This window comes from Ceratotherium simum, chromosome 26 (assembly GCF_057802395.1).
Source record: "Ceratotherium simum simum isolate JZ-2026a chromosome 26, ASM5780239v1, whole genome shotgun sequence".
Taxonomy (NCBI): Eukaryota; Metazoa; Chordata; class Mammalia; order Perissodactyla; family Rhinocerotidae; genus Ceratotherium; species Ceratotherium simum.
In genome coordinates, this window is record NC_141925.1 from 17972977 (window position 1) to 17993479 (window position 20503).

At 37.1% G+C, this 20503-nt stretch overlaps 1 protein-coding gene across 1 annotated transcript in view; it reads right to left on the minus strand.

The window, feature by feature from the left end:
• The window catches only part of LOC101399964 (phospholipid-transporting ATPase ABCA3-like), a 208924-nt gene that overhangs the window by 101621 nt on the left and 86800 nt on the right, over positions 1 to 20503 (minus strand). The window contains exon 12 of the mRNA XM_087417086.1: positions 14147 to 14276. Within this exon, the coding sequence (XP_087273212.1) occupies positions 14147 to 14276 (130 nt within the window). The remainder of the gene's footprint in view (positions 1 to 14146; positions 14277 to 20503) is intronic.

The window sequence follows — 20503 nt, forward strand, 5'->3', positions numbered from 1 at the left end:
TCAAACTTGATTGTTATAAAGTTAAGATGTTAATTGTAAATCTCAGGGTAACCATTAAGGAAAAAAACCAGGGGATAGAGTCAAGATGGCGGCATAGGCAGACTCTGAACTCACCTCCTCCCGCGGACACAGCCAATTTACAACTACTCGTGGAAAAATTACCCCTGAGACAGAACTGAAAACTGGATAAGAGGAACTCCTGCAACAAAGGACAATCCCAATTGAGGTAGAAGAGGCACAAACTCCCTTCTGGAGAGAAAAAACGCCACCTTCACAAGCTGCAGCGCCTCACGGCCGCCCGGGAGCAGCCCAATGGTATGCAGCCATCCCTGGAGGAGCGGGGCCCTGAGCCAGGAAGCGCCCCCGCTGTGGGTATTTTGTGGACCCAGCACAATCCAGACGAGTGGCATAATATCTGACTTTGACTGCCACTAAAACATTGGGGAGTACTCCCAGAAAAGCTGGTTCACAAAGAAATTAAAACTGGCTCTTAAAGGGCCCATGCGCTAACTTACCCGATTCAGAAAGCAACCTAAAACCACCAGAAAGAAAGGTGCACAGTGCTTTGGTGAAATGAGACTCACCTAATAGGCCCTGAATGCATCTCGGTGAGAGGTGAGACCTCTCCAGGGACTGGGACATTGGCAGTGGACATTGTTGTGGCCTGATGTGGGTGTGCTGACACAAAACGCCATTGGAGTTCTCCCTGAGGCCTGCTAGCCCAGAATCTGCCCCACCCCCTAGAGCACCGATTTAATCCAGCTCAGCCAGGGCAGGCAGCCCACCCTAGAGACTGGCCCCACCCAACAACAAGCCCTCAGGCAACTTGTGGGCCTACATAGATTGGTGACTGGATTCTCTGCAGCCTGGTGACTGAGCCCACTTCAGTGGGGCAGGGCGTGCACAAGGAGCGGGAGGAGAGTGTGGGGCAGTGGTGGAGTGTGTGGGGCTCCCACCATGGAGAGACTGGGTCCGCTTTGGGAGGTTGGGGAGCACACCTGGGCCAGGACTGTGTTAACTGTGTGTGTGTGGACCTGTGGGTGGTGGGGTTTATCAGCTGCAGAAGATTTGTGCTTCTCAAAGAACCACATAGGTAGGGTTTGCCCTACCTTCCAAAGCCTGAACAATTGGGTGCTACTGTGCCTGAGGCCAGCGCCACCCAGCTGCAATCCTCAGAGAGCTGACAAGAGACCTAAAGGCTGGAGGCTTATAGCAATTGTAAGGCCCTGAGCCTAACAACCTGCCATGCTGGGGGCCTACTCACTTAAAAGAAATACTGCAACACAAATGTGGTATTAGAACTTGCAGCCAACTGTGCTGGGGCTCCCCATACCTGATAAAGAGACTGAAGGGGCCACAACAACTACAAGCAGCTGAGCATTACAACAGCTGGCCAGGAGCATAACTCGGCTTCCCTGGGCGCCTACAGGGAGAGCAAACAGGCCACAACAGAAGGATACACGTAGCCCACATAGGGGTCACCCCTGGAACATTGAGAACTGAGGGAAGAACACTGCAGGCCGCCTAAGCCATCGCTTACATAAGGTCACCTATCCAAGAGCAGGAGACGTAGCTGACCTACCTAATATACAGACACAAGCACAGGGAAAGATGCAAAATGAGGAGGCAAGGAATACATTCCAAGCAAGGGAACAGGACAAAACCCCAGAAAAGGAACTAAGTGAAGCAGAAATGAGCAACATACCTGACAGAGATTTCAAACAAAGAGTGTTAAGGATGCTCACTGATCTGGCGAGAAGAACAGATGAACTCAGTGAGAATGTCAACAAAGAAATGGAAGATATAAAAAAGAACCAATCAGAAATGAAGAATACAATACTGGAAATGAAAAATTCACTAGAGGGACTCAAAAGCAGAGTAGGGGATACAGAAGAATTGATCTGCGAGCTGGATGAAAGACTAGAAGAAATTACCCAAGCTGAACAGGTAAAAGAGAAAAGAATTAAAAAGAGTGAGGACAGTCTAAGGGACCTTTGGGACAACATCAAGCACACTAACATCCGTGTTATAGGTGTCCCGGAAGGAGAAGAGCGAGACAAAGGGGCAGAGAATCTATTTCAAGAAATAATACATGAAAACTTCCTTAACCTAAGGAAGGAAACAGACATCCAGGTACAGGAAGCACAGAGAGCCCCAAACATGCTAAATCCAAAGAGGCCCACACCAAGACATCACAATCAAAATGTCCAGAATTAAAGATAAAGAGAGAATCCTAAAAGCCACAAGAGAAAGTCAAGTTACATACAAAGGAAACCCCATAAGGCTAGCAGCTGACTTCTCAGAAGAAACCTTACAGGCTAGAAGAGAGTGGCACAATATATTTAAAGTGCCAAGAGGAAAAAACTTATATTCAAGAATACTCTACCCAGCAAGGTTATCATTCAAAATGGAAGTAGAGATCAAAAATTTCCCAGACAAGCAAAAATTAAAGGAGTTTGTCACCAAGAAACCATGCTACAAGAAATGTTAAAGGGACTGATTTAAGGGGAAAAGAGAAGACCACAAATAGGAAAAATTATCTATTTCCATGATAAGAGGGTAATGGAAACAACTGCACAAAAAAGAGGTTAGATATGATATCAAAAACATAAAAGGAGGGAGGAGGGGAGTTAAAGAGTAGAGCTTTCAGACAGAGGTCAAACTAAAGAGACCATCAATTCTGTATAGAAGAAGAAAGGAACAGAAAAGGACTACAAAAACATTGAGAAAAAAAAAAGTTAAAAAATGGCAGTAAGTACATACTTATCAATAGCTACTTTAAATGTCAATGGACTAAAATGCTCCAATTAAAAGGCATAGGGTGGCTGACTGGATAAAAAAACAAGACCCATCTATATGCTGGATACAAGAGACACACTTCAGACCTAAAGACACTCACAAACTGAAAGTGAAGGGATGGAAAAAGATACTCCATGCAAATGGCAATGAAAAGAAAGCTGGGGTAGCAGTACTCATATCAGACAAAATAGACTTTAAAACGAAAACTGTAAAAAGAGACAAAGAAAGGCATTACATAATGATCAAGGGAACAATCCAACAAGAGGATATAACACTTGTAAATATCTACGCACCCAATATAGGTGCACCTAAATATATAAAGCAATTATTAACAGACATAGAAACAGAAATAGACAGTAACACAATAATAGTAGGGGACTTGAACACTCCACTTACACCAACGGATAGATCATCCAAACAGAACATCAATAAGGAAACATTGGCCTTAAATGATACACTAGAACAGATGGACCTAGTAGATATATACAGAGCATTCCATCCAAAAACCGAAGAATACACGTTCTTTTCAAATGCACATGGAACATTCTCCAGGATTGATCCCATATTAGGCCACAAAACAAGTCTCCATAAATTTAAGAGGACTGAAATAATACCAAGCATCTTTTCTGACCACAACAGTATGAAACTAGAAATCAACTATAGAAAGAAAATCAGCAAAGCCAAAAATACGTGGAGATTAAAAAAAATGCTACTGAACAATGACTGGGTCAACGAAGAAATCAAAGAAGAAATACAAAAATACGTGGAGACAAATGAAAATGAAAATATGACATGCCAGAATTTATGGGATACAGCAAAAGCGGTTCTAAGAGGGAAGTTTATAACAATACAGGCCTATCTCAACAAACAAGAAAAACCTCAAATAAACAATCTAACAATGCACCTAAAGGAACCGGAAAAAGAACAAACAAAGCCCAAAATCAGTAGAAGAAGGGAAATAATAAAAATCAGAGCAGAAATAAATAAAATAGAGACCAAAAAAATATAAAAAATTAATAAAACCAAGAGATGGTTCTTTGAAAAGATAAACAAAATTGACAAACCTTTAGCTAGACTCACAAAGAAAAAAAGAGAGAAGGCACAAATAAGTAAAATCAAAAATGAAAGAGGAGAAATTACAACAGACACCTCAGAAATACAAAAGATTATAAGACAATACTATGAAAAGCTATATGCCAACCAATTCGACAATCTGGAAGAAATGGATAAATTCTTGGAATCATACAACCTTCCAAAACTGGAGCAAGAAGAAGTAGAGAATTTGAATAGACCAATCACCAGTAAGGAGATTGAAACAGTAATCAAAAATCTCCCCAAAAATAAAAGTCCAGGACCAGACGGCTTCCCTGGTGAATTCTACCAAACATTCAAAGAAGACTTAATACCTATCCTTCTCAAACTCTTCCAAAAAATTGAGGAATGGTGGAAGCTCCCTAACTCATTCTATGAAGCCGACATTACCCTGATACCAAAATCAGACAAGGACAACACAAAAAAAGAAAATTACAGGCCAATATCACTGATAAACATCGATGCAAAAATCCTCAACAAAATACTAGCAAATCGCATAAAACAATACGTTAAAAAGATTATACAACATGATCAAGTGGGGTTTATTCCAGGTATGCAGGGATGGTTCAACATTCACAAATCAATCAACGTAATACACCACATTAATAAAATGAAGAATAAAAATCACATGATCATCTCAATAGATGCAGAGAAAGCATTTGACAAGATACAGCATGCATTTATGATAAAAACTCTGAATAAAATGGGTATAGAAGGAAAGTACCTCAACATAATAAAGGCCATATATGACAAGCCCACAGCTAATATCATCCTCAATGGTGAAAAACAGAAAGCTATCCCTCTAAGAACAGGAACCAGACAAGGATGCCCACTGTCACCACTCCTATTTAACATAGTACTGGAAGTCCTAGCCAGAGCAATCAGGCAAGAAAAAGAAATAAAAGGGATCGAAACTCGAAAGGAAGAAGTGAAACTCTCACTATTTGCAGATGACATGATTTTATATACAGAGAAACCTAAAGAATCCACCAAAAAACTTTTAGAAGTAATAAACGAATATGGTAAAGTTGCAGGATACAAGATCAACATACAAAAATCAGTTGCATTTCTATACAGTAACAACGAAGTAGCAGAAAGAGAAACTAAGAATACAATCCCATTTACAATTGCAACAAAAAGAATAAAATACCTAGGAATAAACTTAACCAAAGAGGTGAAAGATCTGTACATGGAAAACTATAGAACATTGCTGAAAGAAATTGAAGAAGACACAAAGAAATGAAAAGATATTCCATGCTCTTGGATTGGAAGAATGAACATAGTTAAGATGTCCATACTTCCTAAAGCGATCTATAGATTCAGTGCAATCCCTACCAAAGTTACAACAACATTTTTCACAGAAATAGAACAAAGAATCCTAAAATTTATATGGAACAACAAAAGACCCTGAATAGCTAAAGGAATCCTGAGAAAAAAGAACAAAGCTGGAGGTATCACACTCCCTGATTTCAAAATATATTACAAAGCTATAGTAACCAAAACAGCATGGTACTGGCACAAAAACAGACACACAGATCAATGGAATAGAATCGAAAGCCCAGAAATAAACCCACACATCTATGGACAGCTAATCTTCGACAAAGGAGCCAAGAACATACAATGGAGAAAGGAAAGTCTCTTCAACAAATGATGCTAGGAAAACTGGACAACCACATGCAAAAAAAATGAAAATAGACCATTACCTTACACCATACACAAAAATTAACTCAAAATGGATCAAAGACTTGAATGTGAGACCTGAAACAATGAAACTTCTAGAAGAAAACATAGGCAGTACGCTCTTTAACATCAGTCTTAGCAACATATTTTCAAGCACCATGTCTGACTGGGCAAGAGAAACAATAGAAAAAATAAACAAATGGGACTACATCAAACTAAAAAGCTTCTGTACAGCAAAGGAAGCCATCAACAAAACGAAAAGACAACCTAACAATTGGGAGAAGATATTTGCAAACCATACATCTGATAAGGGCTTAATCTCTAAAATATATAAAGAACTCATGCATCTCAACAGCAAAAAAACTACCAACCCAATCAAAAAATGGGCAAAAGACCTGAACAGACATTTCTCCAAAGAAGATATATAGATGCCAACAGGCACATGAAAAGATGTTCAAAATCATTAACTATCAGGGAAATGCAAATCAAAACTACAATGAGAGGGCCGGCCCCGTGGCTTGGTGGTTAAGTGAGCGCGCTCCACTGCTGGCGACCCGGGTTCGGATCCCGGGCTCGCACCGACGCACTGCTTCTCTGGCCATGCTGAGGCCGCGTCCCACATACAGCAACTAGAAGGATGTGCAGCTATGACACACAACTATCTACTGGGGCTTTGGGGGGAAAAAATAAATAAGTAAAATCTTTAAAAAAAAATAAAAAAACTACAATGAGATATCACCTCACGCCCGTCAGAATGGCTATAATTAACAAGACAGGAAACAGCATATGTTGGAGAGGATGTGGTGAGAAAGGAACTCTCATACCCTGCTGGTGGGAGTGCAAACTGGTGCAGCCACTGTGGAAAACAGTATGGAGATTCCTCAAAAAAGCAAGGATAGAACTACCATATGATCCAGCTATTCCACTGCTGGGTATTTATCCAAAGAACTTGAAAACACCAATGCGTAAAGATACATGCACCCCTGTGTTCATTGCAGCGTTATTCACAATAGCCAAGACTTGGAAGCAACCTAAGTGCCCATCAAGGGATGAATGGATAAGGAAGATGTGGTATATATACACAATGGAATACTACTCAGCCATAAGAAATGATGAAATCCAGCCATTTTTGACAACATGGATGGACATTGAGGGTATTATGCAAAGTGAAATAAGTCAGAGGGAGAAGGTCAAATGCCATACGATTTCCTTCATTAAGTAGTAGAAATAACAACAATAAACAAACACATAGAAACAAAAAAACAAACAAACAAAAAAAACGTTGAATTTTCATAAATGTCCCCAATGAACATCAAGAGTCATTCAGGTTAATGCTGTACTTGCTATAATGCTAATCTGAATGAATATCATTCAGTGAAATGAGTTTGATGTGATATGACTTATTTTATTCAAAACAAAAGGAACATTTTCAAAATCCAACTTGTAACATATGTTATTCCTAAACTTCACCTTTTTACCTTGACCTCATCATCCCCAATCCTCTGATACGAGTTTACTAGGAATTCACTTACATAAGCTTGAAGTTCAATCTCCAGTTTAAAAAATCACATGGGAAAATACTTAGTTATTGGGGTATGACTCATTTGAGAAGTCTTGGTTTTCTCGTCTTAAAATCTACTGAGAAAAAAATTGATAGCTTCCTACAACTTTTGGATGAAGAATGTATTGAGTATCTCACACTGTTGAAATGCTCTTGGCATAGTTAGCTTTTGTTCTCTACACTATTTTATGCGTGGAAGCCAGTGCTTGAAGCCAAACTGTTTCTAAGACAAAGCCTGGCATTTTTTAATAGACGGTGAGGTAGTATCTTGCGTCACTATCATAGACTGTTCAATTCTGCATTTACCAGAGCTTGATTTTGATATATTCCCCTCTCTGGGTACACTTCTTTTCCTGGAGTTTAGGTAGTTATATTTTTAAAGAGAAAAAACTGGGAAGGGAGGGAGCAGATTATGGTACTTAAAGAGCATTATTGATTCCCAAAGTTGGAAACGACCTTCGAGGCCATCTAGTTTTTGAGTAACATATGCCAAGGGCCTTACTTACCTGGGTGTAAATTATATATTTATCAAAGTTGTGGTCTTTCTTTCAGGTTTCTGTATCAACTACAAAGGAGATAGGGCCCTAGAAATATTTGTTGGTATAAGTAAATTTTGGTTTAATTGTTCTGCTAACGCTATGATAGTAACAGTCTTACTTTGTCTAGGAAATGCAGTTGGGACTGTGAAACTCTCCATACACGAATCAAGAAAATATCAAACCTAAGGCAATGAAACCACACACACAGATTAGAAAGACCTGTGGGTGAAAGACACAGGAGGCAGGAGACACATCAATGAGTATGGGGGGGGGGGAGACAGAGAATACATCATGGTGAAATGAGAGGGTCAAACATCTAGAAGTTTGAAAATCTTGTCCGTTTCTTAGCTGGGAAATACAGATCATCTCTGACAAGAATAGAGTTAATGTAAGTATCCAATAGCCAAAGACACTGGTTGGCTATTTTCTTTTCTCACTGCCTTTTACTCTTTTGCTTTTTGTACATTCCCCATGCAAATTGGAGCCATGTGTAATATCCAACCTCAATGAGCTTAATAGGTAGTAGAAGCTACAGGATTTGCCACGGCTGTTGCAGTCATAATTGAAAATAAATCTTTAGTTTCATGATAAAAAAAAAACGAAAAGAAAAAAACCAAAACTTATACAGAAAAAGAAACAGGAAAGGAGTCAAAACAATACACTAGGAGAAAAAAAGCAATTAATCACAAAATAAAGAAGCAATGCAGGAATAGAGAAACATAAAAAGATTAATAAAATAGAAAAATGGCAAAAGAAAATCCTTCCTTATCAGTAATTACTTTAAACGGAAATGGATTAACTCTCAAAGAAAAAGCATATTTGGCAGAATGAAAAAAATGATCCATCTATATTACGACTAAAAGAGATTCACTTTAGACCCAAGACACAAATACGTTGATAGTGGAAGGAGAGAACATGATATTCCATGCAAATAGGATACAAAGTGGAGCTGGTGGCTATACTAATGTCAGGCAAAAGATATTTTAATACAAAAATTGTTACAAGAGACAAAGAAGAACATTAACATCGATAAAAAGTTCAATCCTTCAAAAAGTTACAACAATGATAAACATATATGTACCTAACAACAGAGCACCAAATATATGAAGCAAAAAATAGTGGAATTGAAGGGAGAAATAGACAGATCTACAATAATAGTTGTAGACTTTAACACCCCATTTGCAACAATGAACAGAAAACTAGATAGAGATCAGTTAGAAAATAGAGGACTTGAAGAACACCTTAAACCAACTAAACCTAAAAGACACATAGAACCCACCACCAAACCACAGCAGAATGTATATTCTTCTCAAATACACATCGAGCATTCTCCAGGACAGACAATATGTCAGGCCACAAAACAAGTCTCAAATTTAAAATGAATGAAATGATAACAAAGTACCTTCTCCGATCACAATGGAATGAAGGTAGAAGTCAGTAACAGAAGAAAAACTGAAAAATTCACAAATATATGGAAATAAAACAACACTATTAATGAAGAAATTATAAGTGGAATTAGAAAATATTTTGAGACTAATGAAAATGTAAACACAATATTACATAACTTATTGGATGCAGAGAAAGCAATGTTCAGAGAGAAATTTATATTTGTAGACACTTGTATTAAAATAAAATAACCCAATTTTATCAGAAGGAACTAGAAAATGAAGAGCAAGATAACCCAAAGCTAGCAGAAGAAAGGAAATAATAAAGATTAGAGCAGAGATAAATAAAGAATATAAAAACATTAGAGAGAATCAATGTAACCAAAAGATGAGTTTATGAAAACATCAACAAAATTGACAAACTTTTGCTATACTGATGAAGAAAAAGTAAGAGAATGTTCAAATTACTAAAATCAGATGAAAGTGGGCACATTGCTACAGACATTACAGAAGTAGAAAAGATTATAGAAAAATATTATAAACGGCGGTATGCCAACAAATTAAACAACATAGATGAAATTGGGAAATTCCCAGAAACACACAAAATAGCAAAACTGACTCAAGAAAAAATAGAAAATCTGAAGAGACCTATAACAAGTAAAGAGATTGAATCAGTAATCAAAAACGTCCCAAAATAGAAAAGCCCAGAACTAGATGGCTTCACTGATTAATTCCCCCAAACATTTAAAGAGGAGTCAATACTTCTCTCCAAAAAATTTAAAAGAAGAGAACAATTCCTTTACTGATTATATGAAACCAGCATTACTTTGATAGAAAAGTCATATAAAGACATTAAAAGGAAAGAAAGCTATAGACCAGTATTCCTTATGAATATATATGCAAAAATCCTCAACAAAATAATAGCAAACCGAATTCAACAGAATATTAACAAGATTATACATCATGATCAAGTGGAATTTATCCCAGGATGCAAAGCAAAGTGATTGAACATATGAAAATAAATCAATATAATACATCTCATTTATAGGAGAAAGGAAAAAACCCCACATGGTCATCTCAATTGATGCAGAAAAAACATTTGACGAAATTCAACATTCTTTCATTGTAAAAACATTCAGCATACCTGGAACAACATGAAAAACAGCACTTATGAAAAAACTAAAGTTGACATTAACTCAGTGGTGAAAGTCAAAGCTTTCCCCAAGATCAGAAACAAGACAAGGTTGCCTGCTTTCACCATTGCTATTCCAACTTTGTACTGAAAGTTCTAGCCAGAGCAATGAGGCGACAAAAAGAAAACACATCCAAACTGAAAAGCAAGAGGTAAAAGTATCTCTCTTCACAGATGATATGATCTTATATACAAAAAAATTCTAGAGAATCTGCAAAAAAAAACCTAATAGAAGTAATAAAGAAATTCAGCAAAGTTGCAGAATACAAATTAGACACACAAAAATCAGTTGCATTTCTACACACTAGCAATTAGCAATTTGAAAAACAAATTAATAAAATAATTCCATTGACAAGAGTATCAGAAAGAAAAAATAAAGTAGAAATATATTTAACCAAGGAGGTTCAAGACTTGAAAAACTGAAAATTAAAAACCATTGCTGAAAGAAATTAAAGAAGATCTAAATAAATGGACATATATCTCATGTTCATGGATTAGAAAACTTAATATTGTTAAGATGGCACTACTCCCCAAAACAGTCTACAAACAATATAATCTCTAGAAATAACCCAAAGACCTTCTTGCAGAAATCTTGCAGAAAGCTGATCCTCAAATTCATATGAAATTGCAAGGGACCTGAAATAGCCAAAGCAACCTCGAAAAAGAAATACAAAGTTGGAGGACTCACATTTTCCAGTTTCAAAACTTACTACAAAATTACAGTAATGAAAACAGTGTGATATTGGCTAAATATATATAAATGGAATGGAACTGAGAGTCCAGAAATAAACCCATACATCTACGGTCAATTGATTTTTAACAAGGGTGCCAAGACTTCAATGGGGAAAGGATAGTCTCTTCAACAAATGGTGCTTGGAAAACTGGATATTCACATGCAGAAGAATAGAGCTAGACCTCTACCTCACACTACATATAAAAATTAACTCAAAATGGATCACAGACCAAAACGGTAAGATCTAACACTATAAAACTCTTAGAAGAATATATAGTGATAAACCTTTGTAACAAAGGATTTTGCAACAGATTCTTAGATATGATACCAAAAGCACAAACAACAACAAAAAATAGATAAATTGGAATTTATAAAAACTTTGTGCATCAAAGAGCACTTTCAAGAGAGTGAAAAGGCAGTCCACAGAATGGGAGAAAAAAATTGTAAATCATATGTGATAAGAGTCTAGAATCCAGAATATATAACTAAGTCTTGTAACTGAACAACAAAAAGACAAACATCGCAATTAAAAAACGGACAAAGGACTTGAATAGACATTTCCCCTAATAAGATCTATAAATGGCCAACGAGCACATGCAAAGATACTCAAATAATTAGTTACTAAGAATATTCATATCAAAGCCACAATGAGAAACCACTTCTAACTCTTATACGACGGCTAGAATTAAAAAAATAAAGGATAATAAGAAATGTTGGTGAGGATGTGGAGAAATTGGAATCCTCGTACATGGCTGATAGGAATGTAAAATGGCGTATTCACCATGGAAAACAGTTTGGCAGTTCTTAAAACACTGAACATAGAATCACCATATGACCCAGCCATTACACTCCTCGGTATATACCCAAAAGAATTAAAAACAGGTGTTCAGACAAAAGCTTGTACATGAGTAATCACAGCAGCACAATAGCCAAAAGGCAAAGCAACCAAAATGTCCATCAATTGATGAATGAATAAACAGAATGTGGTAAATGCATACAGTAGAATATTAATCATCCATAAAAAGGAATGATACATGCTACATCATTGGTGAAACCAGAAAACTTTATGCTAAGTGAAAGAAGCCAGACATAAAAGGTCATATATTGTATGATTCCATTTATATGAAATATCCAGATTAGTCAAATCTATACAGAGTGAAATCAGATTAGTAGTTGCCAGGGACTGGAAGGAGGGGAAATTGAGGGAGTGATGGCTAAGAGGTGCAAGGTTTCCTTTTTTGGGGGAACGAAACTATTCTGGAACTAGATAGAGGTAATACTTGCACAATATTGTGAATGTACCAAATACCATTTAACTGGACACTTCAAAATGGTGAATTCTATGTTGTATGAATTTTACCTCAATAAAAAAATTACCATTTAAAAAATTAACAAGACATGACCCTTGTCTCAAACAACTTAAATCTAATGGAGGATACAGGTGACTCAACAACTATAATACACAATAGAATTAAGTATTCCACAAGTGTTTATTGAGCACTTACTATGTGAGGAACTCTTCTAATCACTCGGGACATAGCGGTTACCAAACAGAGGTAAGAATGATTAATTCTAGTTGAGGGGATCAGGAAGTTGCTTTGAGTTGGGTCTCCATAGATGAATAGGATATTTCAAAAAGTCAAGTGGTGGTTCAGGCATTCCCAGTGAAGGAAAAGGCATGAGCACATTCACATAAGGAAGTGCATAATGTATGTTCTGAGATAATAAGCATATTGGTTTCCAACAGCTGCTGTAGCAAATTACCACAAACTTAGTGGCTTAAAACAACAGAAATTTATTTTATCACAGTTCCACAGACCAGAAGTCTGAATCAGTATCACTGAGCTGAAATCAAGGTGTCAGCAGGGCCACACTCCCAATAGAGGCTCGCAGGGGAAAATCCATTCCCTGCCTCTTCCAGGTTGTGGTGGCTGCTGATACTCCTTACCTTGTAGCAGCATCACTCCAGTTATCTGTGTCCATTGCCACATTGCCTTCTCTCTTCTGTGTGTCCTCTCCTCGTCTGCTTGTCTATAATCTCCCTCTGCCTTTCACTTATAAGGACACTAGTGATTGCACTTAGGGCCCACCCAGAAAACCCAAGATCATCTCATAATTTTTAATTTAATCAGTTAAGTTAAAAGTCTGCAAAGTCTTTGCCATATAAGGTAACATTCACAAGTTCCAAGGATCAAAACATGGATATATCTTTGGAGTAAAGTTCCTATTTACTCATAAGTTATCTTCACCCACCTGTAAGATCCCTGAAGGAAAGGACTTTGTGCTTACCACTGCATTCTCAGTTTCCATCTAAATACCTGGCATATTAATATACATTGATGATATGAATGAAGTTATTGCTTTATCTTAAATATATTGGTTGCTATGAATTACAAGTGGATCACTTGAGTAATGAGAGAATTTTCTGGGATGATATTGAAGTTCTCTATCTTAACAGGCAATTGAATCACACAGATGTATGCATATGTCAAAATTCAGCAAATGAGCACTTAAAATTTAAGCATTTCATCATAATAAAATTTTACAGCAAAAGAAAAAATTCTAGTTAATGATATGCATACTAAATTATTTAGTAGGAAGCATATTAATGTCGAATATTATAACTTAGAGATGCCTAAAAATGAGATCAATAGATATGTGACAAGTATAGTAAAATGATAAAATGGTAAAATCTAGGCAGTGGTTGTAAGGGTGGTCACTAAAAATCTTTCAACCTGCATGTATGTTTGAAAATTTCTTAATAAATATAAAAATAAATTCATAAGAATATGTAATACACTTTTTAAAGTGAAAACAATGTACATCAAACAAATTAGAAGAGGGTTTCTTATGAAAGGACAGAGGAATAGAAGGAAAACTAAGATAAAAGGAAATAAAGAAATGAAAATTTTTTAAAAAGAGGGTTTTTGCATTAACCAATGAGGACGGTGCACTATAAAGTGAGAAGTTTGATGCACCTGAGATACAAAAATAAATACTGATTTTTAAGCTTTATAATAAATGATTTGCACTTTAAAAGAGAGTGGATTAATCAACAACTGTACGTATCACTTAAATGACAATGGTGCCAATGTCAAGAGGGTACACAAAAGCTTCAGAGCTTGATCCACAGCATCTTTGTTCGGGGCGACCCTGAATACATACCTGTGAGAATAGATAAGGTGGTAGTCTTTCCCGCCCCATTATGTCCTAGAAGAACAGTGATTTGCCCCTCATACATATTCAAAGACAAGTCTCGTACTGCCATTACGGTAGTATTCTGTAATGTGAATTTCTGTGAAAAGAAAAAAACAAGTACTAACTTCATATCTATTACGATTACTTATAAAGGACGGGCATTGATATTAATTATCCAAAGAGGAAGAAAAAACAGACCATTAATCTCAAAAAGGAGGAAAAATCAAAGCATAAAAGAGATAGAATTGTGAAAAAGAAACAATATTTGAAAGCAATATATGGATAGACCTTCAAAGTAGGTCTACAAAACTCCTTCTGAACAATCTCATCCAGTCCCGCTTTGTTCCAGTTACTGTTTAAAGCTGATAATGCCACAATCTGCTCTAGTCAATGTCTTTCTCCTAAGTTCCAGAACTTTATGGTGGAAACCCATTACACTTGGTTGTCCTATAGGCACTTCAAACTCTACTCATTGCCACATCTGAAAATGTACTCCTCCTGCTATATTCCTCATCTGAGTGAGTTGCACCATTATCCACCTAGATGTACAAGCCAGAAACTTGAGACTTACCTTAGACATCTCCCTCTGCCTCATCTACTAAAACTCATTAGTCACCAATCACTGCTAATCAATTCATTTATTCAAAAAATGTTTATTGAGTGCCTACTATGTGGCATATGGTATGTAAGGTACTGTGAATACATTTATGAAAAAGACTGACATGGCTCCTGCTCTCATGAGAGAAAAATTCTAGTAGAAGAAACGCACAAAAAGCAAAAACTTTTAAATGATTACCTATTGCAATAAACATTAGTAGATAGTGCTACTTTATATAAGATGGTCAAGTAAGGCTATTTGAAGTCATATATTTTTTAAGCTACAAACTGAAATTTAGCATGCTCAAGGAACTAATAAAAATATAGTCTCCTCCAACATGTAAAGATCTTGGAAGTTATCACTCTCATTCTCACTATGACAAAAAAGCTGAACAAACTGGAAAGCAATAGCTCTTAGATCCATTAGAGAGTTGAGGTCACTGGGTACACCTCAAAAACTGGAGATGCAAGCAAATACAGAGAATTACAGCTTACTGGGAGCAGAAACCACTGGAGCCAGTAATTGGTAAGAGCATTTAAATGGTAATTGACAAGTTTCTATAGGCTGAGTATGAGCTAGCTTGAGAGTTAAAAACGCCTAGGGTCCAAGTTTTAGGAAGTGTGTATGCTTTCATGAACTTAACCTCCAGGAGCCCCACCAGGTTCTAATGGTGAAGATTAGAGAAAAATACCCTGTGCTTCCAGAAAGGAAGGGTGAGGGAGTAACCATTCTGAAATACCTCAGGGTAAAATAAACAATTTTTCAAAATATCCAAGTGTTCTGTTCTCAGTAACAAAGGCCTGTCCTCAAGGGAAACTCCTTTATCAGAGCCTAACAGACATGGGCGAAGGGAAATACCCAACTCCATCCCCCTAGCATTTTTGTCTCAATAAGGAGGTGAGGGAGAGCTGGGAAGCACTTGTGAAGGTCACAGCCCAGGGGCACAGGCCTACTAAAAGACTGAGACCTAGTCATAGGATTATAGAATACTTGTTCTCCCATTATACCTTTCCATCACGTCAATAAGGCTCATGTATAATAATGGGATTACAACAGAAAGGACCACAAGGCTCAGACCATATTTAAGAATAAGTCTCAGGGGCCAGCCCAGTGGTGCAAGCGGTTAAGTGCGCGCGCTCTGCTGCGGCGGCCCAGGGTTCACTGGTTCGGATCCCAGGGGCGCACCGACACACCGCTTGTTAAGCCATGCTGTAGCGGTGTCCCATATAAAGTGGAAGAAGATGGGCACAGATGGTAGCCCAGGGCCAGGCTTCCTCAGCAAAAAAGAGGAGGATTGGCATCAGATGTTAGCTCAGGGCTGGTCTTCCTCACAAAAAAAAAAAAAAAAAGTCTCTAGGGAAACCCAAAAATAACAGCGGGCAAGAAAAAACAAGGATGCTAGAGGAAATCAAAGCCTCTGACCTATAGCTACAGCAAACAGTAAACAGAGCCTAATTCCTACCCAGGCAAAAATAAAACCTCACACTTAAGTATTAATTTCATCAGTTCCCATTAACCAATACGTGATGTCTGGATTTTAGCAAAATATTACAAAGCATGCTAAAAGGCAAGGAAAAACACAGTCTGAAAGGACAAAGCAAAGAACAGAGTCAGATACAGATACGGCAGAGATTTTGAAATTATCAGACTGAAGATATAAAGTAACTATGATTAATATGCTAAAGTCTCTATTAGACAACATGAAAAACAAATGTGTAATGTAAGCAGAGAGATGGAAACTCTAACAAAGAATTCAAAGGAAAGATTAGAAAGCAAAAACATTGTGACAGAAATGAAGGATGCCTTTGATGAGTTCATCAGTGGATTAGACATGGCTGAGGAAAGAATCAGTGAGCTTGAAAATATACCAATAGAAACATCTCAAACTGAAATAAAAAGAAAAATGAATGAAAATAACTAGAACAGACTATCCAAGAACTGTGGGACAATTACAAAAGGTGTAGCACACATGTAATGGGCATGCCAGAAGGAAAAGAGAGAGAGAAAATAGCATAAAATATATTTGAAGCAATAATGACTGAGAATTTTCCAAATTAATGATAAACACCAAACCATAGATCTAGCAAGTTCAAAGAACACTAAGCAGGATAAATACCAAAAAATCTAGACCTAGGCATATCATATTTAAACTGCTGAAAACCAAATAACAAAAATCTTAAAAAATAAAAAGATCTTGACAGAAGCCAGGGGGCAGGGGAAAACTTTACCTATAGAGGAATAAGAATAAAATTACACTAGACTTCTCTTTAGAAGCCATAGACATGCAGAAAAGGAGGGAAGAGTAAAACAAGCAACAAAGAACAAGTGCAACAAATATAAAACAGTTACAAATATTGTAGATGTTTATTCAACTATATTAATAATCACTTTACACGATAATGGTCTAAATACACCAATTAAAAGAGATTGACCAAGTGGATTTTAAAAATGATGAAACTATATTGCCTACAAGAAATCCACTTTTAAATACAAAGATACAGATAGATTAAAAGTAAAGGGATGGACAAAGATATATCATGCTGCACTAATCAAAAGAAAGCTGGAGTAGCTATATTAATTTCAGAAAAATCAGACTTCAGACAAGCAAAATTATCAGGGATAAGGAGGGGCATTACATCACAGTGACATTAGCAAGATGGTAAAACAGGAGGTCCTCAGCTCTAGTCCCCTCACAGAAACATGGATTCAGCAACTACCCATGGACAAGAATGATACTGTGAGATTCCTGGGGCCCAGGGGTGAGGTTACACCACCATGGTGGAGCACAAGAACTGAAAGAAATTTCATTAAAAAGGGTAAGAGGAGCAATATCACTTTGTTCACAGTGCCTCTCTCCTAAGGCAACAAAGCATAGCATCAAGAAGGATCCCTTCAGCCCGTAATTACTCCAGTGGCAGAAAGAGAGAAAGAGGTAGACATCTAGCTTCCCCAGATTTCTGTGGTACTGACTGAGGGGCCCACTTCTGTCTTGGCTCACATGGAATGCCAGAGGAACTGACACAGCTAGACCACCAGGAAAGAGCTAGGAACAAAGAAAAGGGGTGAGGGCTCTCAGGCGGCAGCATTAATGGACCTCAGCAGTAGCCCTGTACCTCCCGCCAAACAGCCCTGCCTAGCCACAGAGCCACCCCTCCAGGCTCCTCCCCAAAACAGAGCCCCACCAGCTAACCTTGTCCAACAACAAAGCCCACCAGAGACCTTGTCGGAATGCAGAGGTCAGCCAGCCAGCCCTCCATGACCAGAAAGCCCCACCAGCCAGCCCCACTAGACTGCAGAGCCCTGTGAGCCAGCCCCATCTGAATGCAGAGCACCAGTAATGGGCCCTGCCTGACCATAGACCCTGCAGTTATCCAATGGTACACTCCATGAGCCCCAACAGTACACCCCATATGAGCTGGCCCACTCAGAATCCCAGGCCTAGCTGATTGGTAAAGGTCTTTCTCTGCCAACGGCAGCCTATAAAGAACAGAAGGGGTAACTGCTTCTTAAGTGTGCAGATACCAATGCAAGGTTACAAGGATCATGAAGAATCAGGGAAACATGACATCACCAAAGGAAACTAACAAAGCTCCAATAACCAACCCTAAAGAACAGGAGACCTATGAATTGCCTGACAAAGAATTCAAAATAATCATATTAAAGAATCTCAGTGAACTACAAGAGAACACAGATAGACAACTAAACAAAATTAGGAAAATAATACATGAACAAATGAGAAGTTTAACAAAGAAAGAAAAACCGTGAAAACACAAACAGAAATTCTATAGCTGAAGAATACAATGACTAAACTGAAAAAACTCAATAGAGAACTTCAAGAGCAGACTCAAGCAAAAGAAGGAATTAGTGAACTCAAAGACAGGTCATTTGAAATTATCCACTCAGAATAGCAAAAAGAAAAATGCATAAAAAAGAATGAAGAAAGACTATGGGATTTATAAGACACCATGAAAAGAAACAATATATGCATTAAGAGAGTTATAGAAGTAGAAGAGACAGAGAAAGCGTCAGAAAGCTTATTTAAAGAATTAATGGCTGAAAACTTCCCAAATCTGGAGATGGAAATGAACATCCAGATTCACAAAGCTTAAAAATTTCCAAATAGGTCGACCCAAAATGTCTACACAGAAACACATTATAATTACATTGTCAAAAGTCAAAGACAAAGAGAGAATTTTCAAAGCACCAAGAGAAAACTGACCCATCATATAAAAAGGAACCCCCATAAAACTATCAGTGGATTTCTTATCAGAAATCCTGCAGGCCAGGAGACAGTGGGATGATATATTCAAAGTACTCAAGAAAAAAACTGCAAACCAAGAATACTATACCTAGTAAAACTGTCCTTCAAAAATAAAGGAGAGGTAAAGACTTCCCCTGTTAAACAAAAGCTAAGGGAGTTCGTCACCACTAGACCTGCCTTATACTAGGTGATAAATGGAATTCTTCAAGTTGAAATGAATCACTGCTAAACAGCAACACAAAAGAATATGAAAGTACAAATCTCACTGGTAAAGGTGACAAATACAATATGATAATACTGTTGTGGTGGTACATAATCACTTTTAACCATAATATAAAAGATAAAACACAAAAATTTTAGGAGTACTGGAAAAAATTATTAATGGATACACAATACAGAAAGAAGTAAACACATTAATAACATAAAGTGTGGGGAGGGAGTAAAAGTATAGAATTGTTGGATGCAACTGAGGTTAAGTTATTATTAGCTTAAAATAGACTGCTATAACTATAAGGTTCAACGCAGTCACATGGTAACCACAAAGAAAAACTTATAGTAGATACACAAAAGAAAAGAGAAAAGAATCAAGCATATCACAACAAAAAATCATCAAACCACAAAGACAGACAGTAAGAGAAGAAGGGAGGACAAGAGAACTACAAAACAGACAGAAAACAATTAACAAAATGGCAATATATAAGACCTTACTTGTTAATAATTACTTTAAATGTAAATTCACCAACCAGAAGACTTAGAATAGCTAAATGGATTAAAAAAAAAAAACACAAGACCCAACTAGATGCTGTCTACAAGAGACTCACAGATATTTAGGGACACACATAAGCTGAAAGTGAAAGGATGAAAAAATGTATAGCATGCAAATGGTAACCAAAAGAAAGAAGAGGTGGCTATACTTATATCAGACAAAATAGACTTTAAGTCAAAAACAGTCACAAGAAACAATGGTGATTATATAATGCTGAGGGGTCAATTCAACCAGAAGACATTACAATTATAAATATATATGTACCCAACATCAAACAACCTAAATACATAAAACAAATATTGACATATTTTAAGAGAGAAATAGCAATACATTAATAATAGTAAAAGATGTCAATAGCCTACTTTCAATAATGGATAGATCAGACAGAAAATCAATAAGGAAACAGCAGTCTTGTACAACACTATAGACCAAATGGACCAAACAGATATATACTGAAATTTTTACCCAACAGCAGAAGAATACACATTCTTCTCAAGTGCACATGAAACATTCTCCAGGAGAGATCACATGCTAGGTTGTAAAACAAGTCTTAACAAATTTAAGAAGTTTGAAATCATTCCAAATACTTTTTCCCACCACAATAAAATGAAACTAGAAATCAATAACAGCAAGAAAATGGGAAAATTAACAAATATCTGGAAACTAGACAACATACTCTTGAACAACCACTAGGTCAAA